Source organism: Vigna unguiculata, chromosome 6 (assembly GCF_037176805.1).
Source record: "Vigna unguiculata cultivar grain cowpea cultivar isolate G323 ecotype 2 chromosome 6, ASM3717680v1, whole genome shotgun sequence".
NCBI classification, from domain to species: Eukaryota; Viridiplantae; Streptophyta; class Magnoliopsida; order Fabales; family Fabaceae; genus Vigna; species Vigna unguiculata.
Genome location: NC_140797.1, coordinates 47,911,652 through 47,934,169, shown reverse-complemented (window position 1 = coordinate 47,934,169; position 22,518 = coordinate 47,911,652). Strand labels below are relative to the sequence as shown.

General features: G+C 30.6%; 5 protein-coding genes and 1 pseudogene across 5 annotated transcripts; 5 read left to right on the top strand and 1 right to left on the bottom strand.

The window, feature by feature from the left end:
* The first annotated feature begins 1,407 nt into the window (after positions 1 to 1,407).
* LOC114188869 (pathogenesis-related protein PRB1-3 pseudogene) lies at positions 1,408 to 2,080 on the top strand (annotated as a pseudogene).
* A 2,621-nt stretch (positions 2,081 to 4,701) lies between these two features.
* Positions 4,702 to 5,526, top strand: LOC114189050 (basic form of pathogenesis-related protein 1-like). Its single transcript, XM_028077747.2, has one exon. The coding sequence runs from the start codon at positions 4,730 to 4,732 to the stop codon at positions 5,219 to 5,221; it is 492 nt and encodes a 163-aa protein (XP_027933548.1). The 5' UTR covers positions 4,702 to 4,729; the 3' UTR covers positions 5,222 to 5,526.
* Positions 5,527 to 10,421: 4,895 nt separating this feature from the next.
* LOC114189033 (pathogenesis-related protein 1-like) lies at positions 10,422 to 11,103 on the top strand. The gene has a single exon (XM_028077731.2). The coding sequence runs from the start codon at positions 10,444 to 10,446 to the stop codon at positions 10,933 to 10,935; it is 492 nt and encodes a 163-aa protein (XP_027933532.1). The 5' UTR covers positions 10,422 to 10,443; the 3' UTR covers positions 10,936 to 11,103.
* Positions 11,104 to 13,831: 2,728 nt separating this feature from the next.
* LOC114189031 (probably inactive leucine-rich repeat receptor-like protein kinase At5g48380) lies at positions 13,832 to 16,878 on the top strand. Its single transcript, XM_028077729.2, has 2 exons — positions 13,832 to 14,722; positions 14,884 to 16,878. Exons 1-2 carry the CDS (start codon positions 13,847 to 13,849, stop codon positions 15,856 to 15,858), a joined length of 1,851 nt encoding a protein of 616 aa, XP_027933530.2. The 5' UTR covers positions 13,832 to 13,846; the 3' UTR covers positions 15,859 to 16,878.
* Positions 16,027 to 16,878, top strand: LOC114189032 (pathogenesis-related protein 1-like). Its single transcript, XM_028077730.2, has one exon. The coding sequence runs from the start codon at positions 16,208 to 16,210 to the stop codon at positions 16,754 to 16,756; it is 549 nt and encodes a 182-aa protein (XP_027933531.2). The 5' UTR covers positions 16,027 to 16,207; the 3' UTR covers positions 16,757 to 16,878.
* A 2,050-nt stretch (positions 16,879 to 18,928) lies between these two features.
* Positions 18,929 to 20,689, bottom strand: LOC114189099 (antimicrobial ginkbilobin-2-like protein). Its single transcript, XM_028077808.2, has 2 exons — positions 19,852 to 20,689; positions 18,929 to 19,573 (listed from the first exon to the last, which is right to left on the bottom strand). The coding sequence occupies exons 1-2, from the start codon at positions 20,600 to 20,602 to the stop codon at positions 19,491 to 19,493; spliced, it is 834 nt and encodes a 277-aa protein (XP_027933609.2). The 5' UTR covers positions 20,603 to 20,689; the 3' UTR covers positions 18,929 to 19,490.
* Between the last annotated feature and the right edge of the window lie 1,829 nt (positions 20,690 to 22,518).

Below are 22,518 nucleotides of genomic sequence, written 5' to 3'. Positions count from 1 at the left end.
ATTTTTAAACCAACTTTAATAAATATATAAATTATTTAAAACAATTTTGTAACAAGTTCAAAGAAATATATTTAAAACTTTAAAACAAAATATAGGTAAAGTTTAATGTAAAATATAAATTTAAATAAACTTAATATTATTAAAATATTTAATAAAAATATCACTATAACATTTATATAAAAGTTAAATTTGATCTCAATTTGGACGGGATGAAATTAGAAAAGTTTTAAAAAATTATGAACTGAAATGGAATCAAAATAACAAATATATGGACCAAATTGAGATTTAGACAATGACTTGACATATGTCGTCATACTGACTTGACACGTGGCACAATATTGACGTGACACGTGACATAAATAATTTTCAAAAAAAATTAAAAAAATAAAAAATAAAAAATAAATAAAAAATGAGGAATTGACATGTGCCACATCCTTAACCCCGTTAACATCGTACTAACGGAATGAACCTAATTGTTACACATTTACAAAAATGTGAATCTAATTGAGACTAAAAAAAAATCTTAGAACCTATTTGAGATTTTGGTAAAAAGCGTGGACCAATGAAGTATTTTAACCTTAACTGTATTGAAGAAAAAAGAAAGAGAGCAAGTAATGTTAAGAAAGTTTAATAATCTATTTAAAAAATATATATATTTTTTATGTTTAAAAAGAAAGTTTGTGGGATGGTCTTAACCCAGAAGGCTTTTGTGAATTTTTTGACCCTATCAATTTTTTTAATTGGAGGTTTTTTGGTTCCGTGAATGTTTTTGGTCCCAATCCATATGAGTCAGGACCAAATCTTTTGGGTTGAACTAATTTGACAACTCTAGTTAATGTTGAGAAATACCAGGACCATCAATACAATGGTACCTTATACATTTTATGTAGAATAGAGCATTCTAAGTACTTTATTTTTTATATTTATTTATTTATTTATTGTAGATAAAGAAAAATAAAAATACCAAGTTGTATATGATGCTGAAATAAAGTTTTTAATGTAATATAACATTATCTTAGCAGTAATAATACCATATATCTAGGTCATATTGATTTCTCGTAATAGGATTAAAACAACTAATCAAAGATTAAGTAAACAAGTAATTTTAGTTAAATATTGAGATTATTTAGGTCTTGACCTATGTAATCTAGACCACAAGAAAAAAAATCCATAATAATACTATAAATATAATTGTTAATGAGATAATATTTATGTATTTTTTAATACATTAATTGCTTGTTTACAGATGTATATTTGACTTTAGAGTATCATTACATGACCCAAACAGTGTGGCCCTAGACATGCTCGGGTTGGACATGCAGTGAATCCACCCATTTGATTAAAAAACATAATTTTGTTTTGGTTTGTGTGGCCTCAAGTGCTCCACTCTCCTATAAATACCTCTTTAAACAACACCTCCTTCACTCACATTCATTCTCCGAAACAAAGAACAACAAAAATAATGATGTCCCCATGCCATGTGATCCTATCCATTGTTCTCTTGGTGTGTACAACAACACTGAGCCTGTCTCAGAGCACTCCCCAAGACTTTCTTGAGGTGCACAACCAGGCTCGAGCCGAGGTTGGCGTTGGTCCAATGTCATGGAACCACACCCTTGAAGCCTATGCTCAAAGCTATGCCAATGGCAGGATCCCTGAATGCAAGCTTGAACACTCTATGGGACCCTATGGCGAGAATCTCGCAGAAGGGTACGGCACGAAGGGTTCAGATTATGTGAAATACTGGCTCACTGAAAAGCCTAACTATGATCCTGGTTCCAATAGTTGTGTTCACGGTGAGTGTAGGCATTATGCTCAGATTGTGTGCCGCAATTGTATTCATCTCGGGTGCGCAATAGTTAAGTGTAACAACAATGGTTTGATGTTTGTCATCTGTAGCTATTCTCCACCGGGGAACTAGGAAGGAGAACGACCTTATTCATTCTCTTTCTTATCACTAATAAAAAATAAAATATGTGGTACCTCGTAGAGTTTCCTGTTTTTATGTCTTTGTTTGGAAATCACCATGTGTAACATTCAAATATATTTAGCTATCATATGAAGACATTTATCAGTACAATCGTAATTATATTAGTTTTCTTATTTTTGCTATTATACTTTGTTATTTGGGGTGTGTGCATGTTTTGAAGTAAGAAGTTGATGGCATTGTTTTTCAAAAGAATATTTTATTAATGGGGTCTGGTGCAGGGAGCATGTATCAGAGAAACAATCACTTCCATTCAAGTGGTACAAATTTGATGCATTTTGACAATAATGATAATTAAAACATGGTGCAAACTCGATAAAAATTCATCGTTTTAATAAAGTATTCTTAAAAGTAAATTGTCAACGCAGATGATGTTAAAAAAACATTTTCTTTTATAACATCTTGTAATTGTCAGCATTAAACAGTAATGGCAACGTTTCTTTGGCATTAAATATTTCCTTTAAAATATAATTAAAAACAAAAAAGGTTTAGTTGCTTCGTAAGCTCTAGTTATTTACTTTTCCAGTCAATCGAGATGACTTTGAAATTTGTAGTTTTCTTTAGTTCCACCTTTTCTAACAACCAACCTTCCATTAAGTCCTATAAATATAATTAATGTGAATATTTAATGTGAAATGTCCCTTTACAATTAAGTAATAAATATAATTAATGTAAATATTTAATGTGAAATGTCTCTTTATAATTAAGTAATAAATATAATTAATGTGAATATTTAATAATTTATTAAATATAAACAACGTATTAATCTTTACTCCAATGTAAAGATTTTACAAAATTCATATTTTAATTAATGTTTTATTTAGTCATTCACATAAATGTACATGCACCTACCCTCACAGCAGAACCTATGGTTTAAATCAAACATCTTAGGTGAGTGTGGGGTGTTTTATCGCTTAGCCCCCATTTAGCATTTTAAATGGTCAGTATAAAAAAAAAGTTGATTTTCCAATATTGTTTTCTTACATAATTAATGTACAAAATATGCTTAGTAATTACTTAATTTCGTTAAACACTTTTTATAACATTACACCTTCATTGTTATTAAAAAGTAATAAAACTAATTAAAATTCAATAATATAAAATACAATTTAAAAAGGTTTTTTTTTTTTTTTATGTTCGTAAACCTTCAAAATGAACTTAATGACGTTGATGCATGCAAGAATAAGAGTTCATTAAAGTCACTTTACAGATATATATATATATATATATATATATATATATATATATATATATATATATATATATATATATATATATATATATACATATATATAATCAAATTTTTTTTATTTGTAACTAACAATTAATTATAGGTATTGACATATATACTGATAAAAGTTTATGTATATCGTAATTTTATTGTTACTGATAGTATAAAATGATTAATTAAATACTAAAACTAATATGAATATTTATTCTCAAGATCCAAAGTACAAATTCACTGAGAATAGTATAAAAATTTATAATTCTAAGAATATCCACATGCGTTGTATGAGTCATATAATAGATCATAAGACCTTACCGTTATATATAATATACTAATATAACAAATAATCAAGTTTTAAATAATATCTTGAATTAAAGGAATAAAAAATTGTCTTTTTGTTAAAAATATATCATTTTATTCGGCATCTTTAAAATGTGAATATTATTGTAAAGTATTTAATACTTCGTTAAATGTCATTAAAGTTATTATAGATGCAACTGCTATTGCTATAACGGTTATAATACGTTCAAGTATCCTTTATATAAACATGTTAAAAATTTATATCAGATTCAATTAAATTTAGTATATTTAATAAATACAATAGTTAATATTAAATAAAAATATTATTGATATATTTATAAAAACATTGGTAGATTAAGTTACTTTATACAGTTCATCATTACAAGCATGTGGCTGTGATAATTTCCAATCACTGTATTTGTTTTCAAGCTGACTTTTGAATATTGGATATGTTATTCATCAACAAGCATTTAGTTATGTCTTTGTTACATAAATAGGAGCTAATGGTGGGAAATTCCGGACCCATCAATACTTGTACTATGGGATACCTTACACATTTTTTTTATGTTTCATTCCAGATATTTTATTTTTATATTCATTTATTTATTGCTGATAAAAAAATAAATATACCAAGTTGTATTACATGAGGTCGACATAATGTTGTCAATGTAGTACGACATTATTTTGGCAACAGTAATATCATATATTTAGATCATCTTTAAAATGAACTTATGAAGTCAATGTAACATTTTACAAAATTCATATTTTAATTAATGTTTTATTTAGTCATTCAAATAAATATACATGCATTTAAGATAAATATTCTTTTCATAATTAAAGATTTAATGTAAGTCTTAAATTTTTAAATTTTATGTTACGTTAACCTATAAAAAAAATGTCACAATATTTGAGTGTTGAAATTGATTATGAAGAGAAGATGTGTTTGTAAATTGTAATAAAGTTGAAGTTTCGATGATGGTTATGATGAATTAATTAAATCCTTTAAAATATAATTAAAAAAAAAGGTTTAGTTGCTCGTAAGCTAGTTATCTACTTTTCCAGTAAACCGAGATGACTTTGAAAATTGTAGTTTTCTTTAGCTCCACCTTTTTTAACAACCAACCTTCCATTAAGCCCTATAAATACCTCACCAGAGCCTTAATCGTATTCATCAAACACCTCTCTCTCAGTATTACTTTCTGCAATCAAACAAAATGGGGCTATGCATTAAGGTTTGGTTTTGTGTACTGAGTGTATTGGGGTTGGCGATTGTGGGTGATGTTGCCAACGCTCAAGATTCAGCGGCAGATTATCTGAATGCACAAAACACTGCACGATCAGAGGTTGGTGTCGAGAACATAGTTTGGAATGACACAGTTGCTGCTTTTGCAAAGAACTATGCTAATGAGCGTAAAGATTGCCAACTGATTCATTCAGGTGGCGGTGGCATCTACGGGGAGAATATTGCAATGAGCTCCGGTGAGATGAGTGTTGCAGAGGCGGTGAAATTGTGGGTGGATGAGAAACCCTTCTACGACTACACTTCCAACTCTTGTATTGGTGGGGAGTGTCTGCACTACACTCAGGTTGTTTGGAGAAAATCGGTGTATCTTGGATGTGCCAAAGTAAGTTGCAACAATGGAGGCACCTTCGTCACCTGCAACTATTCTCCTCCCGGCAACTACGTCGGCGAAAGACCCTATTAACTTCCTCCATCGTAGCTGCTACACCAACCATGCATTTCAGATCTATTACATATTAAGACTATGAAGTATAACATCACTGTGATCTATATGAGTTTTCATTGATCTCGTCATGTTTTTCATTGTAGCAGAATTCATATGTGAGTTTGTAACTCACGTAGTTAATAATGCTTGTCGTCAGTGTTGCGAGTATTTGATGTCTTTTGTTCGCTTGTGTTTTTTCTTTAATTTCTTTTCTCTTTAAATTTAATTAATGGCATGGTATGTTTGGAGAAACATATTAATGAAATGATTAAAATTTATGTGAATACTTCTGTCCAACTTAAATATTAGTTATTCCAAAAAACTGAAACTTTAGAATTAATATTTAAAAAAAACTAATAATGTTATTCCAAAATATTTATTATTCACATGTCATATTAATAGTTAATGTTAATAGATTAATAATTATATTCTCTTCCCTTCCTTGTCCACTCATTAGTCAGGGTAACAAAACAAACCTATTACATAAAAGAAAAAGAAGAATTATATAAAAATAAAGAAAGAAAACTATAAAATATTAATCTACTTTATCAAAATTAGATTTATATCTCATAAAGATGTACAATTCATATTCATAGAAAGAAAATAAACATTGTAGAGGGTAACACAAGAAATAATTAATTAAGATAAAACAGTAAAATGAGAAGGATCGAACACATCGTACTTTAATAGAGCAAAAAAGATAGGTTATGAACGGAAGCCCTCAATCTTATAGTCAAATTATCTTTTTTTGAGTTTAACTTGTCTTTCGGTTTAGGAATATCACTACAGGTAGATTATGTGGACCGCTAATTCTTTTATGTTGGTTCTTACTTTGATATTAATAAGATAAAATAAGTTAATTATTTTGGTTCGCTCGTCCACTTAGACCTATTTTTAATATTTGTTGTCTGCGTGGGCAAATATATATATAGGACAAGGTTGATTAAAAATGATTTGACTATAATTAAGTTGATCCTAATCACAAGTACATAAGAAAAATTATACATACAGGTTATTGGAATTTTTATATCAAATTAATTACACCCTTTATTATTTTAATTGAAAGATTTTACACTGACTTTAATATCATAGCACTTTTAAAAAGTACACACCAATCAGTATATGAACATACACATTGAATGGACAACAGGAGACGTGAAAAACTTAAAAATTGTTTAAGTGAACATTTGATCTACACCCAAAACATATATACTTTTTCTCAAAATATATTTATAGTTTATGATGTGTTCACTTATATGAGTATTAAATATATTTATTATTAATTAAATTTATTTTTGATAAAAGTTTTAACAAGTTCTTAATTCTATTTGATAACTTATTTGAAATTTAGTTTTCATTTGTTTTAATTATATACATTTGCTATAAAATTTCTAAAAAGCTTTTAGTTAAAAATTAAAAATTATAAAAATTGTGAATATTACTTATATTACAAAATAAGTTTATAGAATTTATTATTTTTACAAATTTAATAAAAAAATAATGTTATTAAAATCTTATACTCAAATATTTACATATTACCTGAAAGAAAAAATTATAAAACAAATGATTTTTTTTATGCGAACAGGACCGATCCACATAAATATCATGTAAAATGAATCGACAAATAAATTAATTTGTGTTTTTCATGTGGAACAAGTCGACCTTACCCACTTTTTCCGGACCAAGTATAGGAGATATCAAATATAGTGAAAACATCTTTTCTATGATTTTTATGAAACTTATGTAAATGTTTTTTCTTTTCGACTAAAATACTAGTTATTTCTAAAATTAATAATTTAGAATTATCGAATTCTGAAAAAAAAAAATCCTTCTGCTCATCCCCTAAGTTTTCTAAAATTATACCATTTATTTATTTTATCTTTTCCTTAAGTCTTCCTATATATCTTAATTATATCTTCCCAATAATATAAAGATTAATTATACCATATCATCAGACGTTAAAGATTGATTTGTCTGATAACGTACTTGTGGTTTACTATATGTTTCTCCTCATTGAATTTTCTACCAAATTTTTCATTGAAACATTCAACAGTGCACTCTGAAAATTTAATTCAAATTTTCTATTTTAAATTTTGACATCGGTTTGATTTATTGAAAGAATAAGAAAATTATACTAATTTGTATATATGATCAAATACAAAAAGTTATTCCATTCATGTACACGATTAAAATTCTAATAATAATTATTTGATATCCTCTTCTTGTATTAGAAAATATGAGGAAATTTATTTGTGGTGCATATCCATTGACCAAGGGAAAAAAAAGGCAGAAGAATGGTGTTGCACGGATTAACTTTTCTTTCCTGTTAAATTCATCATCAAAACATTTGATCCGCCTTGATTGAAGCTGAGTGACAAAATTAAAGCCAAAAATTTCCTTTCAAGAGAAGAAAATTCAGTCTAAGTTTTATGTAACAAGTTGGTCGTGTTTAATGAATCACAGGTCGTCTTTGCATGTTTTTTCGTTGCTACAATTGCTTGTAGTAATTTTCTATAAAAATTCCAAAGACTTTTCCATAAAAAATAATAATATTATTATTTTGTAGCTAACTAGGGTTTGGCACATGCATGCACCAATTACCAACCAGAAGGGATGCATCTTAGAAATCTTCCAACTTTTGTTTCCATCTGCCTTCTTTTACACGGCGGTATTATCATTATTGTATGGCCATGGTCATGGTGACCACCGCACATCATAGTCCACATTATGTCATCCAATCACATTCAAATCCCATACATAGTGGAAACAATGACAAATGTAGAGAAAACTCATTCATTTTTATGGTTATTTTACTTTTCCTAATCTTATAATGTGAAATAAACTAATATTCCAATTTTATTTAGACTAAAAATGTCGACTCATGACTCATCTAATAATACAAAATAGGTACGTATAGACCACAAAAACTTAAAAATTTAGATAATCTTTTTTGTTTTTATTAAGGGAAAAAATCACATTTTTCTTAAAATAAATTTGTAATACAGTTAATTAATTATTAAAAGTTTTGCTGACTCGGTCAAATTTATGTCTTGCAAAAAATATGTACCAGAGTAAAGAAATATTGATTAAAATTTTAGTTACATAGCTACAACAAAAGGTAATAGAAAAACTACACCTACAAAATACAAAGCTATCGTCCTAACACACGTTTAATGAACGTTGTGGAAGTAGTATATAGACTCAACACCACTAAAGCTAATTAAACATTGTTGACTTAATCCGAACCTAATTTCAATTGAGAACGTGTCATACTCAAAAAACAAGCACACATCACCACGCTATTATACGTGTTAAGTTTTGCAGAACAACGATACTGTAATACTATTTCAGTCTTTCAGACACTAAAATATTATTTTTCGTGTGTATACGGGTAATGCATTTTATTTTATTTTTTACCAGCATGAACTGATTCATATATAATATTAAATATTTAATAAATAAATATATTTTTATTATACATAAATTTGTTTTTTATCATATATAATGAGTACCATATTACATTGACATGAGCAATGTATTTTAATATCACTATGATGTTCGATTACGATTTACACTACAAATGAACAGTTTAATACCATTATGATTCTCGATTATAATTAGTAAATCATCCCATATTTAAAAAGTTCATACATGTAATGATTCAAAAGAGTAGTCTTCAATCTTCATGTTCTCTACATATTTGTTCAAACTTTTAGATTTATAGAACATTTTAGAATAGTCAGACCTTGTTACAAAGAGTTCTTATTAGCATTTCATTTAAGTTTACCAATAATGTTTTGTTTGATGTTTAATCTTGATCTTCTTGGCTTTTACTCCTTTCTAATAAGTTCACCTACATGATAGTTTTCAAAATATTCTTTCACAACACTTTATCTTTACAGAAATAAAAACAAGTGTATTTTTTGTATTTCTACATAAATTTGTAAATGTATTTGTCTTAATACTCACCATATTAAACTATAAAGAGTTTTGTTAAAGATTTACATCTACTATACATAAGACAAATTGCAAACCTTATCTTATACAAACTATTGTAAGATTGAGTTGTATTAAAATTCATTTTTTAACAAGTTTAAAATTTTAAATATGATATATAATGTTTATTTAATGTTATTATTGTAATGAAATTTGTATTTTTAGTATATATCTATATATCTCGAGAAAATTAGACTAGAGTGGATATTTTTCCATCCATTGTCTTGATAACGATTTTTTTTTCATATATATCGAGAAAATTATACTACAGTGGATATTTTTCCATCCATCCATTGTCTTGATAACGATTTTTTTTTTCATATTATATATATATATATATATATATATATATATATATATATATATATATATATATATATATATATATATATTAAAATAGAGAACTTAGTATATAATTAAATTTAGTTAAGTAATTCCAAATTGTGGATAGCTTCAAGTTTGTGTATTATTTTAATATTTTCACAAAAAAATTTGCAAACATAATTTATTTTATAAGAATAAATTTGATATCTTGTAAACCTGTATGATCTTATTGTAAAATTTAAACTATTTATTATTTTATTTAGTGTAAAATGAAAGTTTTAATAATACTTATTTATAACAATTTAGTGTATATTTATCATCTACCATCATATATATCCACCATCCTTTATTAACTTTTCTTTAATTAAAATTTGTGATTTTCCCGTTCAACTGATACACATGTAGTGAAAGACTGATAGATATAAAAAACATGTTTATGTAATTCCACAACGATGTTAAAGATAATTCTATTCAACTTATTTCTCTGTTGAACTTATTATTTTCAATAAAAAATGGTGTTAAGCAGAGTGTCCGTAGTGTAATCCATTAATAATAGTTAGGCCGAAACCTTTGTATACGAAATCAGCTTCTTTACATTTCTATCCTCAGCTTCTTTGTGTTAAATATTAGTGTTTTTGAGCCTATATTTTTGTTAGAACAACTCAAATGTTTCCGATTAATATATTTTTTATTGTGTGATTAAAAAAAAAACATAGACCACAACCTCAGCAGCAAGTAATTTAGTTTCTTGGTCATCCACGCATTTCCATTTTGAAAATTCTACCACATATGCTTGCTTACTGAACCTTCCTATCCAAAAAATTCCATGTTAAAACCCTATAAATACCTCGCAAGAGCTCCAAGCTGATTCATCAAACAAAATGGAGTTGTGCAAGATCTCATTTCTGATGTTGTGTGTGTTAGGGTTTGTGAGCGTGGGTGATGTAGCCTACGGTCAAGACTCAGAAGCTGACTACTTGAACGAACACAACGCCGCAAGGTCGCAGGTTGGTGTTCCGAACATTGTTTGGGACAACACAGTTGCTGCTTTCGCACAAAACTACGCAAACCAACGCAGAGGTGACTGCAATCTGATCCACTCTGGTGGTGATGGGAAATATGGGGAAAATCTTGCAGGAAGCAGTGGTGACCTAAGTGGGAAAGATGCAGTGAAATTGTGGGTGGATGAGAAACCAAAGTATGACTACGGTTCCAACACTTGTGTTGGTGGAGAGTGCAGACACTACACTCAGGTTGTTTGGAAAAACTCTGTGCGCGTTGGATGTGCGAAAGTAAGATGCAACAATGGAGGCACTTTCATCGGTTGCAACTATGATCCCCCTGGCAACTATCAAGGTCAAAGACCCTACTAAGCATTTACTTCTCTAAGATAAAAGCTACCACTTTCGAATAAATCACTATAACATGCAAGTACTACTGCATCCATCGTGCATGAATTTAAGGTGTTCGCGTCCACCTTATTATTAAATTCATGGAGTAACTTGTATTGAAATAATAATAATAAAAAAGTGTTATAATAATGAGGGTGTGCTTCTATATATCTTTTTATTTTATTTTCTTACATTTGAACATTATCGGGTACTGCATTTTTCCTTCAGTTGGGCAAGCATAGAAAAACCACCAGGCCATTTTTAAGAAGCCATAAAGCGACATCTGTAAAATAAAAAATAAAAAATAACAGTGCAAGGATCAAATCAAAATCACTCGCTTTATTATTATTATTATTATTATTATTATTATTATATATATATATATATATATATATATATATATATATATATATATATATATATATATATTTTGTGTGATTAACATAGGACTTAAGAAACTAACACTTGTTTGGTTGGGATGTGAAAAGTGAAAAATTCATCAATGAATGAAAATGAAGTCGTCTCATTTAATAAAAAGGTGGCTGGTTTCTTAAAAAGTCTAATTTGATTTATTTAATTAAACTAATGAAAGTAAGTAATTTATTTTTAGTATAATGTAATAATTAGTCTTAGATATACTTTTTAAAATATAAACATTTGGTTAAAAAAGTAATAGTTGAAAAAATAACAATAAACTATCTCTTAGAAACTTAAATTTAAAAAATATTATTTTTAATTTAACAATAATAATTATAAAAGAAAATGAATGGAAATCCTAATAAATAGAATTATTTTAAAAATCTAAATGCGAGACATACCAAAAAAAATATGACAATTTATGAACATGTTCTACATAATAATTGTTCTTAGCTATATTTTTCAAAATATAAACATTGGGTTAAAAAAGTACTAGCTGAAAAAATAAAAATAAACTATTTCTTAAAAACTATTAAAGTTTGAAAATATTGTTTTCATATAAAAAAAATGTAATTCTTGAAATGATTTGGGAAAAAAATTTTGAGATGAAAATGTTCATACGCATAATATTATTATAAAGGGGAAATTTCAAACATCCACATCATTTTCGAAAGAGGAGAGAGATAAATGAAAAAAAAAATGATAAATACAACATGTGATGAGAAGAAATAAAGGTAAAAGAAGAAGAAGAGAGAAATGAAGGTTAATCGTCTCTTTATAATTTAATTTTTTTAGATAGTAAAGATATTTTAATTATTTTTAATTTATCATTTCAACTATTTATTGTGATAATTTAAAAATAATTAAAATGATGAATTAAAAACAGATAAAAAAAATTAAAATACTATTATCCTTTTTACCATCTCGTAGACGCATAGCTTTTTGCTTGCCAGCTGTTTTTAAAAGAAAGATAAAAATAACTTGTGAACGATATGTGGTTCCATTATAATTGAGAAATGTCTTTTACTTATTTTTGTGAATTTTTATTTAAATTTGAATATAATAATAATAATAATATTATATTATTATTATTATTATTATTATTATTATTATTATTATTATTATTATTATAGAATACATAGACGTCATCTACATGACGTCAAACAAGCTATCTAGTCTTAAGTCATCCACACACAATGTTATGATTTTTAAAATTCTACGGTTCTAGTCCACAAACTACACTTTCTAATAACAAAATTTCCATGTTAAAATCCCTATAAAGGCCACTCATCACCTCAGACCTTATTCATCAAACACCTCTCTTTTACTATTAATTAATATTAATTAAAATAGAATTATCTTTATTTTTTCAATATTAATTTTTTTTTATAAAAAATAAAATTTATGATAAAAAATTTGATATTATCAAATATTAAATATTAAATAGAATATTTTTTTTCTAAAATTAAAAATAAATTATAACTATACATATTTTAAATTACGATATTAAATAAACTTTCATAAAAATTAAAATATTTATTATTTTTATAAACAAAGGTAATTAAATTAAAATCTATTTTTAAAAATTTATAAAAAACAAGTGTTCAAGTCTATAAATATTTTAAATCTTTTATTTCTGAAAATTCCAATAAAATATTTTTTATACACTAATAGAAATTAAGATTAATTATATTTTCGTTCCTAAGTGGTTTTGATTTTGTTTCATCTTTCGTATTTTAATTTAGTTTCTTAAACTCGTGGAAAAGATTTCGTTTATGAACAGACGTGTAAAATTAATTACTTAACGTTTATGTTTGGAATTGAAAACGTGGAAAAAAAATAAAAATACATGATTAAAATATGAATATGTGTCAAAATATAAATGCTTTTAAATATACTGTGAGAACAAAGAATAAAAATTAAATATTAAAATATTTTTGTCTACTATATTATATAGGAGTGAGTTGTACAAAGCTCATTTGATTGGTTAGCCTTACTTGGTCATACAATCCCCGGATTAGTAAAACCACTTAGAAAAACAAAATAAAAGGATAAGAGAAACAGTGACATCTATAATTTTCATATGAGAAATCTGGCTCTAATTATACATTTTTAACTTAGAATGTACAAATATAGCAGTATAATTAATTAATGTTATAGAGTCAAAGTTTTTATGAGAAAAATCAAATATACTTCTGGGAAATTTCAATGCATGAATGAGTTTATTTCTGTAACGCAAAACTGAAATTCTGACGCAGTCAAGGCGTTTGGAAAGTCTTCGTTCTGATGATAAACACTTTACTAGGAAAATACAATAGACATAAACTATTCTATTCCCATGTTTTTGGCATGCACGTCATCATTTAACTCTTTGATCTTTGTGATTTCAATGGAGGCAAACTTCGGCAGAAAGTGAACACTTAAATATGAACCATGCTTCAATTTGTCCATTTTACTAGTTCTGTTGTACTCTTATATGTCTACAAAAATGAAGCCTACCTCAAGAAATTATTATCCTCTTGTTTTATTTGGGTCATTATTCTGTCTCTTTATGGGGAGTTTTGGTGCTGAAAGTGACATCTATTGCTTGCAAACAATCAAGAACATGGACACTTCTAATCTTTTATCTAGCTGGGATTTCGAGAGCAACACTGAGGGTGGCATATGCAGATTCAGCGGTGTTGAATGCAGCAGCAACTATGTGGAAGATAGAGTAATCAGTCTCTGGCTATTTAACATGGGGCTGAAGGGCCAGTTTCCTGGTTGCGTTGAAGATTTCACATGGTTGCAGACTCTGATCCTCTCACACAACGAGCTTTCTGGATATATCCCAAACGATATATCAGCCAAGCTGCCATATCTGACCACACTTGATCTCTCAAATAACTATTTCTCTGGTGAAATTCCAAAGGGTATTGCAAATTTGTCAGGCTTAATTACCCTTCTACTTGATGGCAACCAGTTAACAGGCCAAATCCCACAAGATCTTGGGTTGCTTCCCAGGCTGAGAAATTTTAGTGTTGCGAACAACTTGTTGGAAGGGTCAGTGCCCGTTTTTGTGAGCAATCTTAATGTGAGTTTGAGCTATGCAAATAATAGTGGACTCTGTGGGGGAATACTAGGAAACTGTGATGAGAGCTTGTTTGGTAGATCGTTCTGGTATAGTTTTATTGTTGGTTTTGCTTGTTCAGCTACTTCTGTTCTAGTATCTGTCATGTACTATTATCCAACTTGGACAGAATTCAAAAAGAGGAGAAGGAGTAACGCTATTCATCCCTTAATCAAGAAGCAGAACACTGAACATGAAGCTGAATTGCTACCACTTGTCTTGCAAGAGCAAGGAAGCAAAGAGGTTTTCTCTCTTTTAACTGTTGTGTCACACCACTTTTCTTATTAATTAAGAAATTCTAGTTGCAGTTTTCATATATATCAAGTAGTATATATGTATTACATATTTACCTTCAAAATTTAACTGTCATGCATGTTACATTAATTTCATTCCATCATCTACAGCTACCAATATTGTTGGAGAGATTTATTACTAGAATGAGCTTCATGGAATTATGCAAGGCAACTGATTACTTTTGCACAGATAACGTGTTGGGGATAGGAAAGACAGGGATTATGTACAAGGCAAAGGTATCCAAAAGCTGTTTTCTTGCAGTTAAGAGACTGTATGATGGTGATAAGTACAGGTGGAGATTCTTACTTGAAATAATGATTCCGGGAAGACACAGACACAGAAACATAGTTCCACTGCATGGATTCTGCATACAGAAACATGAAAGGGTTTTGGTGTATAAGTACATTTCTAATGGAAGACTCAGTGATTGGTTACAATCTGACGAGGGGCATCAACCGATAAAATTGGAATGGCCTGAGAGGATTCACATTGCACTTGGTCTTGCAAGAGGTTTATCTTGGCTCCACAAAACGTGCAACATAGTCCACCTCAATTTAGATTCGGAGTGTGTCTTGCTGGACAAGAATTTTGAGCCAAAAATTTCCAATTTTGGCAAGGCAAAATTTGTAAACCAGACGGTTGAAGATCATGTGAGGATGAAATTGTTTTTGGTTGATGGAGTTGGAGTGAGGGGTGATGCTGAGAAGGATGTCTATGATTTTGGAATAATCCTTTTTGAACTTTTAACGGGGAAAAGACTAAGTCCATCGACTGATTCTTATGACAGCATTAATGGGCATTTGATGAACTATATCAGTAAGAACTTGTTCACTGGTCCTGCTGACTTTCATGACGCCATTGACGATTCTATAATGGGGAAGGGTTTTGATGATAAAATTCTTGGTCTTCTTGAAGTTGCATGTGACTGTGTTAAGACATCTTTAAAGCAAAGGCCAAGGATGGTTGACATGCACCAAACTATAAGAGCTATGTGGGAGGGCTACAAACCCTGCTTTCATTCTGAAAATCTGAAACTGTCTATGGATTGTGCTGACCATATAACCTGTATCAGCAAAATTGAATAAAATTCTCTGTGTATTTACAAGAACAAAATATGTATAATAACAAAATACGTACGTGCTTGAAAGGACGCCCTCTCCTAAATATATCCTTGTACTTGACTTAGAAAAGTCATTAGTCAATGCAAACATATATATATGGTCAGTTTCTTTTTCACAAATCACGTAGTTATCTGCAAGAAAGTTGACAGCAGTGGTAGGCAGCAGCCCCTGTCCCACAAAGAAATATTTCTTCTTATCTAACATAGCAGCCCTGTTAGTTAATTCCATTTGCATCCACCATGTTTATCCAACCCTAAACATCGTATAAATACTGGTTTATTATGAGGTAGTGATATATTGATAAAAACCAAACATGTGTTTGGCTATGATCCCAATGCTTCCTCTCGTGGCCATTCTCTTAGCCACATCATCACTATCTCAAATTTGTGATGCTCAAAACTCACCCCAAGACTACCTCAACGCTCACAACACTGCGCGTTCCCAAGTTGGGGTAGGCCCAATGAAATGGGACTCGACAGTGGCTTCTTTTGCACAAAACTACGTGAACAAACTGAAGGGTAACTGCAACATGGTACACTCTGGGGGTCCTTACGGGGAGAACCTTGCGTGGAGCAGTGGTGACCTAACTGCCACAGCTGCTGTGAACTTGTGGGTGGGAGAGAAGCCAAAGTATGATTACAACTCCAACAAATGCGTTGGTGGAGAGTGCAGACACTACACCCAGGTGGTGTGGCGCAACTCGGTGCGCCTTGGCTGTGCTAAAGTGCGCTGCAACGATGGTCGTAGTACCATCATCAGCTGCAACTATGATCCACCAGGGAACTATATTGATCAGAGGCCTTTCGATATCAGTGCCTTCCAACTACCATTGACCTTTAATAATGCTGTCGATGATAACTAACATGTGAAGCTACGAAACCACGTTGTCGGAATAAAATAAATGTATCCATGGCAGTTCTGCATATGTTTGTTTCTTTGTTTGTCCGCATAAATGATGAGATTGACGAGTTTGTTATGAATTAAGTCCCATCCAAAGTTGACAGAAGCAACTTCACACTGCAGTGGAAAAGATTGTTCCAGACTTATAAAAGCTTTGCTATAAACTAAATAGGTCATTTGTCTTTTTATCAAGAAATCAACACACACTTTCTAATACAGAGTAGTCTCAGTTCTTATAATCAGATACGTAAGATCCCAAATAAATCCATAAAGGAGAGATGACGGAAAACTAAGATGACTTTTTATTGTTGACGTAAATTGTATAAGTCTTTTATATTTTTAAAGTTACAACTAGTTTAGCATGTCTACTACTACTATAGAAATAGTAAACAAATTAAAACCGCTAATAAAATGTTAATTAAGCAGCCTCGATGATAGAGATAACTAATTTTAAAGAAAACAACTTTGGCAGTGGGTAGCCATTGAGTGGGCCAGCATGGCGAAAATTCAAATTGAAGTTCTAGAAAATTGGTACGAGTCTTTATCCAGTAATTTTATTAAGTAAAGAAAAATCAAAACTATGAACCGGTCATCGCGATAATTTAGATATTTTGGCTGTTAAAACCGAGTAAGAAATCAAAAAATATAGCACTAAGCCAATTAAATTAATATTTGTTTGTTATTTTTTACATGCATGCCATAATATATTTATAACATTGAGGGTGATAACCTAATTAACGTTACTGGTTAATCGATTAAGATTTCAATCTCATTCAAATTTGATAAAACGGTGAATTGGGCCTGTTTTGGTGCGGATGCCGTTGACCCACCTAAAACATGACCGAACAAACTGGCTGGTCATAACTAGACGACGGATTAGAAATGTTGTCTCGTTAGAGGTTGGGTTTGTGGACTGATCCTTTATTTTTTTTTTATTTAAAAAAAACGTTGTCCTCCATTTTGTACCGAAATTCTAGTACATTGACGGTTTAAGACCGGGTAGTTGGAACAGAGGTCGACCCAGTTATTAGCCTAGAAATTAACGACCAAGTATTGACTTGGCAATTCAATCATTAACTAACGACCCAGGAGATAAGAAAGCAGAAGATAGACACAATTCTGAAGCAGAGAAGTCAAGTAATTTGATAGTCACATTGCTGCGATAATACAAGGTCTTGTGTTCCCTATGTTTGTCTTCTTGTTCTCCTCAGCAATATCTATGTTCTTTGAACCTCCAGAAAAACAGTGCAAAGATTCTAGGTTCTGGACATTCTACACGTGGGTTTGAGTTCAGTTACTCTGTCGTGGCCATGATTGTGCAAAATTACTTCTTTAGCATTGCTGCCGCGGCAAAATTAGTAGAAAGAATTCATTCCCTAACATTTGAAAAGGTTGTGCATCAAGAAATTCATTCCCTAACATTTGGACGTGCACAGGAAGAAATGTCTAGAGCCGGAAAAACAAGGTGTTCAGTTGGGGCTTGTGAGTGGTGCAGGATTTGGTTTCTCTGTTCTGGCTCTGTAATGCAGTAATGCTACCTTTTTCTGTCTTGGATCGGCTCTCGTGCAACATGGGAAACCAACTTTTCCAGAGGTTTTCAAGGTGAAATAGGTCAACCAAAACCTTATGCTCCCTCTTTATATGTTGTTTCATTTGATCTAGTTCTCACCACAAATTTGAGCAGGTTTTTTTTGTTTAACAAGACTAGTGCCTTTGCCCCAGACACTAATAAAGCCAAAGATTCCGCAGCTTCAATATTTAACATTCTTGACACTACACCTACCACTGACTCCAGCAGCAATGAGGGTATAAACATCAGTTTATTGAACTTTAAAACATCAGTTTCAATTACCCAACTAGACCTCAATTAAGCTTTTTGGGCTGTACAGATAAACTTTCTTTGAGAACATGTGGTGTAGTTACATTGTTTAGTTGGAGAAAGTGGCAGTGGAAAATCAACAGTGACCAGCCTCTTAGAAAGAGTGGATATAGAACAGTTTTGACCATAAGCTGGTTGAGGTAGCAAATGAAGTTGAAGAGATCTAGATAGAATGAGTGTGAATAGAAGAAGTACTGTAGTAGTAGCTCAGTATTACAACAATCAAAGGTGCTGATGTAATAGCTGTAATGAAAAATAGGAGTTATCTAAAAGGAAAAACACGGTGGGTTGGTGAAGATTACTGATGGAGCCTACGCATCATTTGTTACTCTAAAACTGAGTGCATTATTAATTTCCTATCCAGCACCATGGCTTAGAAAACGGTTCTTATAATGAAAGTTCTTAGAGACTTGATTATATCACTATATTGCGTTCTTGTCTATTTTAGAAAAGAGTAGTGATGATATTACAAATTCATATTGTCAGATAGAAATTTTGCTGCATGTTATGCGAAGAACGCAAATTAGCTAATCTGTAAATCGAAAAAAAAAGGGGGGAGTTTGTGATAATGGAAATGAATGATCGCCATATTAATCACAAAGCCCTCAAATAAAGAGACAAACAAATAAAATAATAATAATAAGGAAGGCATACAGAATAAGAGAAGTTTTGCAGCACATATATGCATCTGCAGTCCTAAATCATCTCTCAAAAAACCAAATCCCACAGAAGAAGTAATGAAAATTGAATTAAATAATCACCCGTTGCAAATTCTTGACATTCTAAAAGAACTTGTAAAATAAGGATCACATGATACTTAAAAAAACACCAAAAGGGCAGCCGAGACAGCAAGAGTCAAGCCAATCATTAATGATGTGCAAGAAGAGGGCCTCCAAGCAGCTGTACCACAAAGCAAGATAATCAGTAGGATAAACGGTTTTAGTAGTGAAACAACTTCAAACACAAAACCTGAGATATATTTCAGGTGTTTCTAGTGTTGTCTCCAACAAGAATTATAGTTTCATATCACTCATCTACCTAAGAAAACATATCCATAAATGGCATTATAGATCATCTAAGTAAAACTTCAATTCTTATGAAAGAACAAAACAAAATTCTTGAGTAGTTCTGTTCTAATTTCAATGGCTAAAAAAGTAAAGAAGTGGCAAAGGACTCACCACTCAGAAGTGTAGAGGCATTAGAATAAAACTGATAGTCATTGTACCACATAAAGCAATTAGATCCATAAATTTCCCATCTTCTTTTGTTTCCAATGACAGTTCTGAAAGTGAGCAACTGAGCATCCAAGCACCTTCTGCAATCCTCCCTATTGATATCTCTGGTGCATTGAGCCATGCCATACCTCTTCCCACTTTTACTTGTATTCAGTACTGCTGTGTGGAACATGAATGACTTGTCTGCAGCCTCAGCCGCCACTCTACTCATGAAGGGAAGGCCTTCTGAGACCACTGACGGCTCATCAAAGTCGGTTTCATTCGTCACTGTCATAGCTCTCTGTTGCATATCTCCAAAGAAGCTCTCATTTGAGTACCGTAGGAAACACCATCTAAACCAAATTGTAACATCATTCCTCATAGGACAATCATTTGTGGCTTCTCTGGTCGAATTAAGGGTGCAATCAGAACAATTGGTAGCAGATATGTCCCCTCTGCATAACACTGTACCATAAACCCTGTTGGCCTTTTTTCCTACAACGTTTTGGTAAAAACCATGGTGTTCCACTACGTTAGATACAAGGGAATCCAACAAACTCCTCAGATTGGTCTGGAATGTGCTATCACTGTCAGAATAATCAGCTTCTGAGCATTGAGAACCTGATTTCATGTTGGTATCAGCAAGGCAAAAGGTATTTGGAAAGAGAAAAAGATGGAAGATAGCACATGCCACAACCAAGTACAATGTATGCATCTCTTTGTAATCCTTTTTTCTGTGGCAGACGAGGATGATCAGAAGTAATGAGAGTGTGTCACCAACCTTGCAAAATATTGAACTTTTATCCGTTGCCACAATATTGACCTTTTAATAAACAGTTTTTTTAAGTGCAAGTGTGCAAAGTCAACTCTTGAGTGACAAGCAAATGATCATGTATAAAGTTGTACGCGACAATTTATTACAAGTCAATAATTTCTTAAACCTTTGTTTAGTGATTAACTAATCTATACTTATGAACCTCGGAAACACAAACTAAACGTTAATTAAGTGGTTGAATTTGTGGTGGATATCCATTCAGATTAGATTATTACAATCAAGAGCCTCAAACAAGTCACAAACAAGCTAATTCTTGAACCATATGTCTTGATTCGTGTAGAATTTTCAGTGGAGTTGGTAACTTTGGCACTAAGTTCCAGAATTTGGGAGAGATATTATTTGTTAAAAGTACTAGTGGAATTAACATTAGTGTTTTCTCATGTTAATTAGAGCAATAATTTGTTCTAACAAGGTAAATATTGTATGAAACTTTTTACATGTATAAAACATTAGCATTTGGATAAACATTGTGAAAAGGAGCATTCCACTTTGGCTAGAAATGATGTTATTGGTGACTCTAATGAGTAATAGTTCCGATTTCTAATCAATAGGGTCACAATGAGATTTCTTTCCTAAAACTCATTAGATAATGAAAAGATGTGCAACGGCACGCTCGTCAATTTTTATTTTTGGGTTGACGGAAAGTAATTAGATACAACATTGTCAACCACATAATCCACTTTCGATATTATTAAAGAGAACTGTTTATTATTTATATAATAAAGTGTATAACAGGTCTTATTACAATGAGAAAGATAAAACAATGTAAAATGTGATTGTTTGTTGTACAATCTATGTAGCTTTCGTTTTTGTGGGTTCGATTACTCTGTCTAAAAGCCCAAAAAGGTCTCACCTTTGCTCCAAAGGCCCCAAAGGTTTCACAATATGAATTATGCAATATTTTTCCTGTAATACTACCACAATTAAGGAAACACTACCACAACAAATTAACATTATTTCAAAGAATTTACTTGAATTTATTTATAGAAGTTTTAAAACAAGCTAACACTTTTTCTCGGTTTAAAATCACAAAAATTGTTGGGAATTGCTTACTTATATTACAGTATTAGTAGTGGGTCCCCATAGTTTAAGAAAAAATTAGTGTTGAAGTTGTGAGATTATACAGTGCAATATAATAACAGCAGGGGATAAAACATAGATAATAAAAAATGAAGATCAAATCTTGCCTTTCTTTTTAGCGAAGATCAAATCTTGTTATTCTTTTGATCAAATCGTGAATATTTGAAAGAAAACAAATTATGTTAAAGAGTTTAAAGTCACTATCTGCATGAAGAGGTTTCACACTAACAAACAGCTACTGATATGTTAACACGTATCTTAATTGATTAATGAGAGAATGTATAGTACTCAGAACAAAACTCTATTACCATTCTTTGTCGATCACGACGAATTAGGTTTCATTCGGAAGGAACACCATAGCCTGTTGCTATATAAAGTATGTTTCATGAGGAATAATGGCCAGAACATTTGTTGAGAAAGTTTTTTGTTATATTGGCTGCAAATAAGGGTAGGAATAAAGTAATAAATACGAGAAAAATAGACACAGGAAATTTGACTTGTTATGGCGTATAATGTATATGTCTACATTCACGATTATATTAGAAAGTATTTTTATTTCTGATGTATGTCTAAGTCATATATGGACTAAAAATGAGAAAGTGGAGCATATCATATAAGAATAAAAATCCATAAACTCATTACTTTTTAACAGATACAAAATAAAATTATAGTAAAAAAATGAAAAAGTGTATATATAGAACCTCGATTGCAATCTT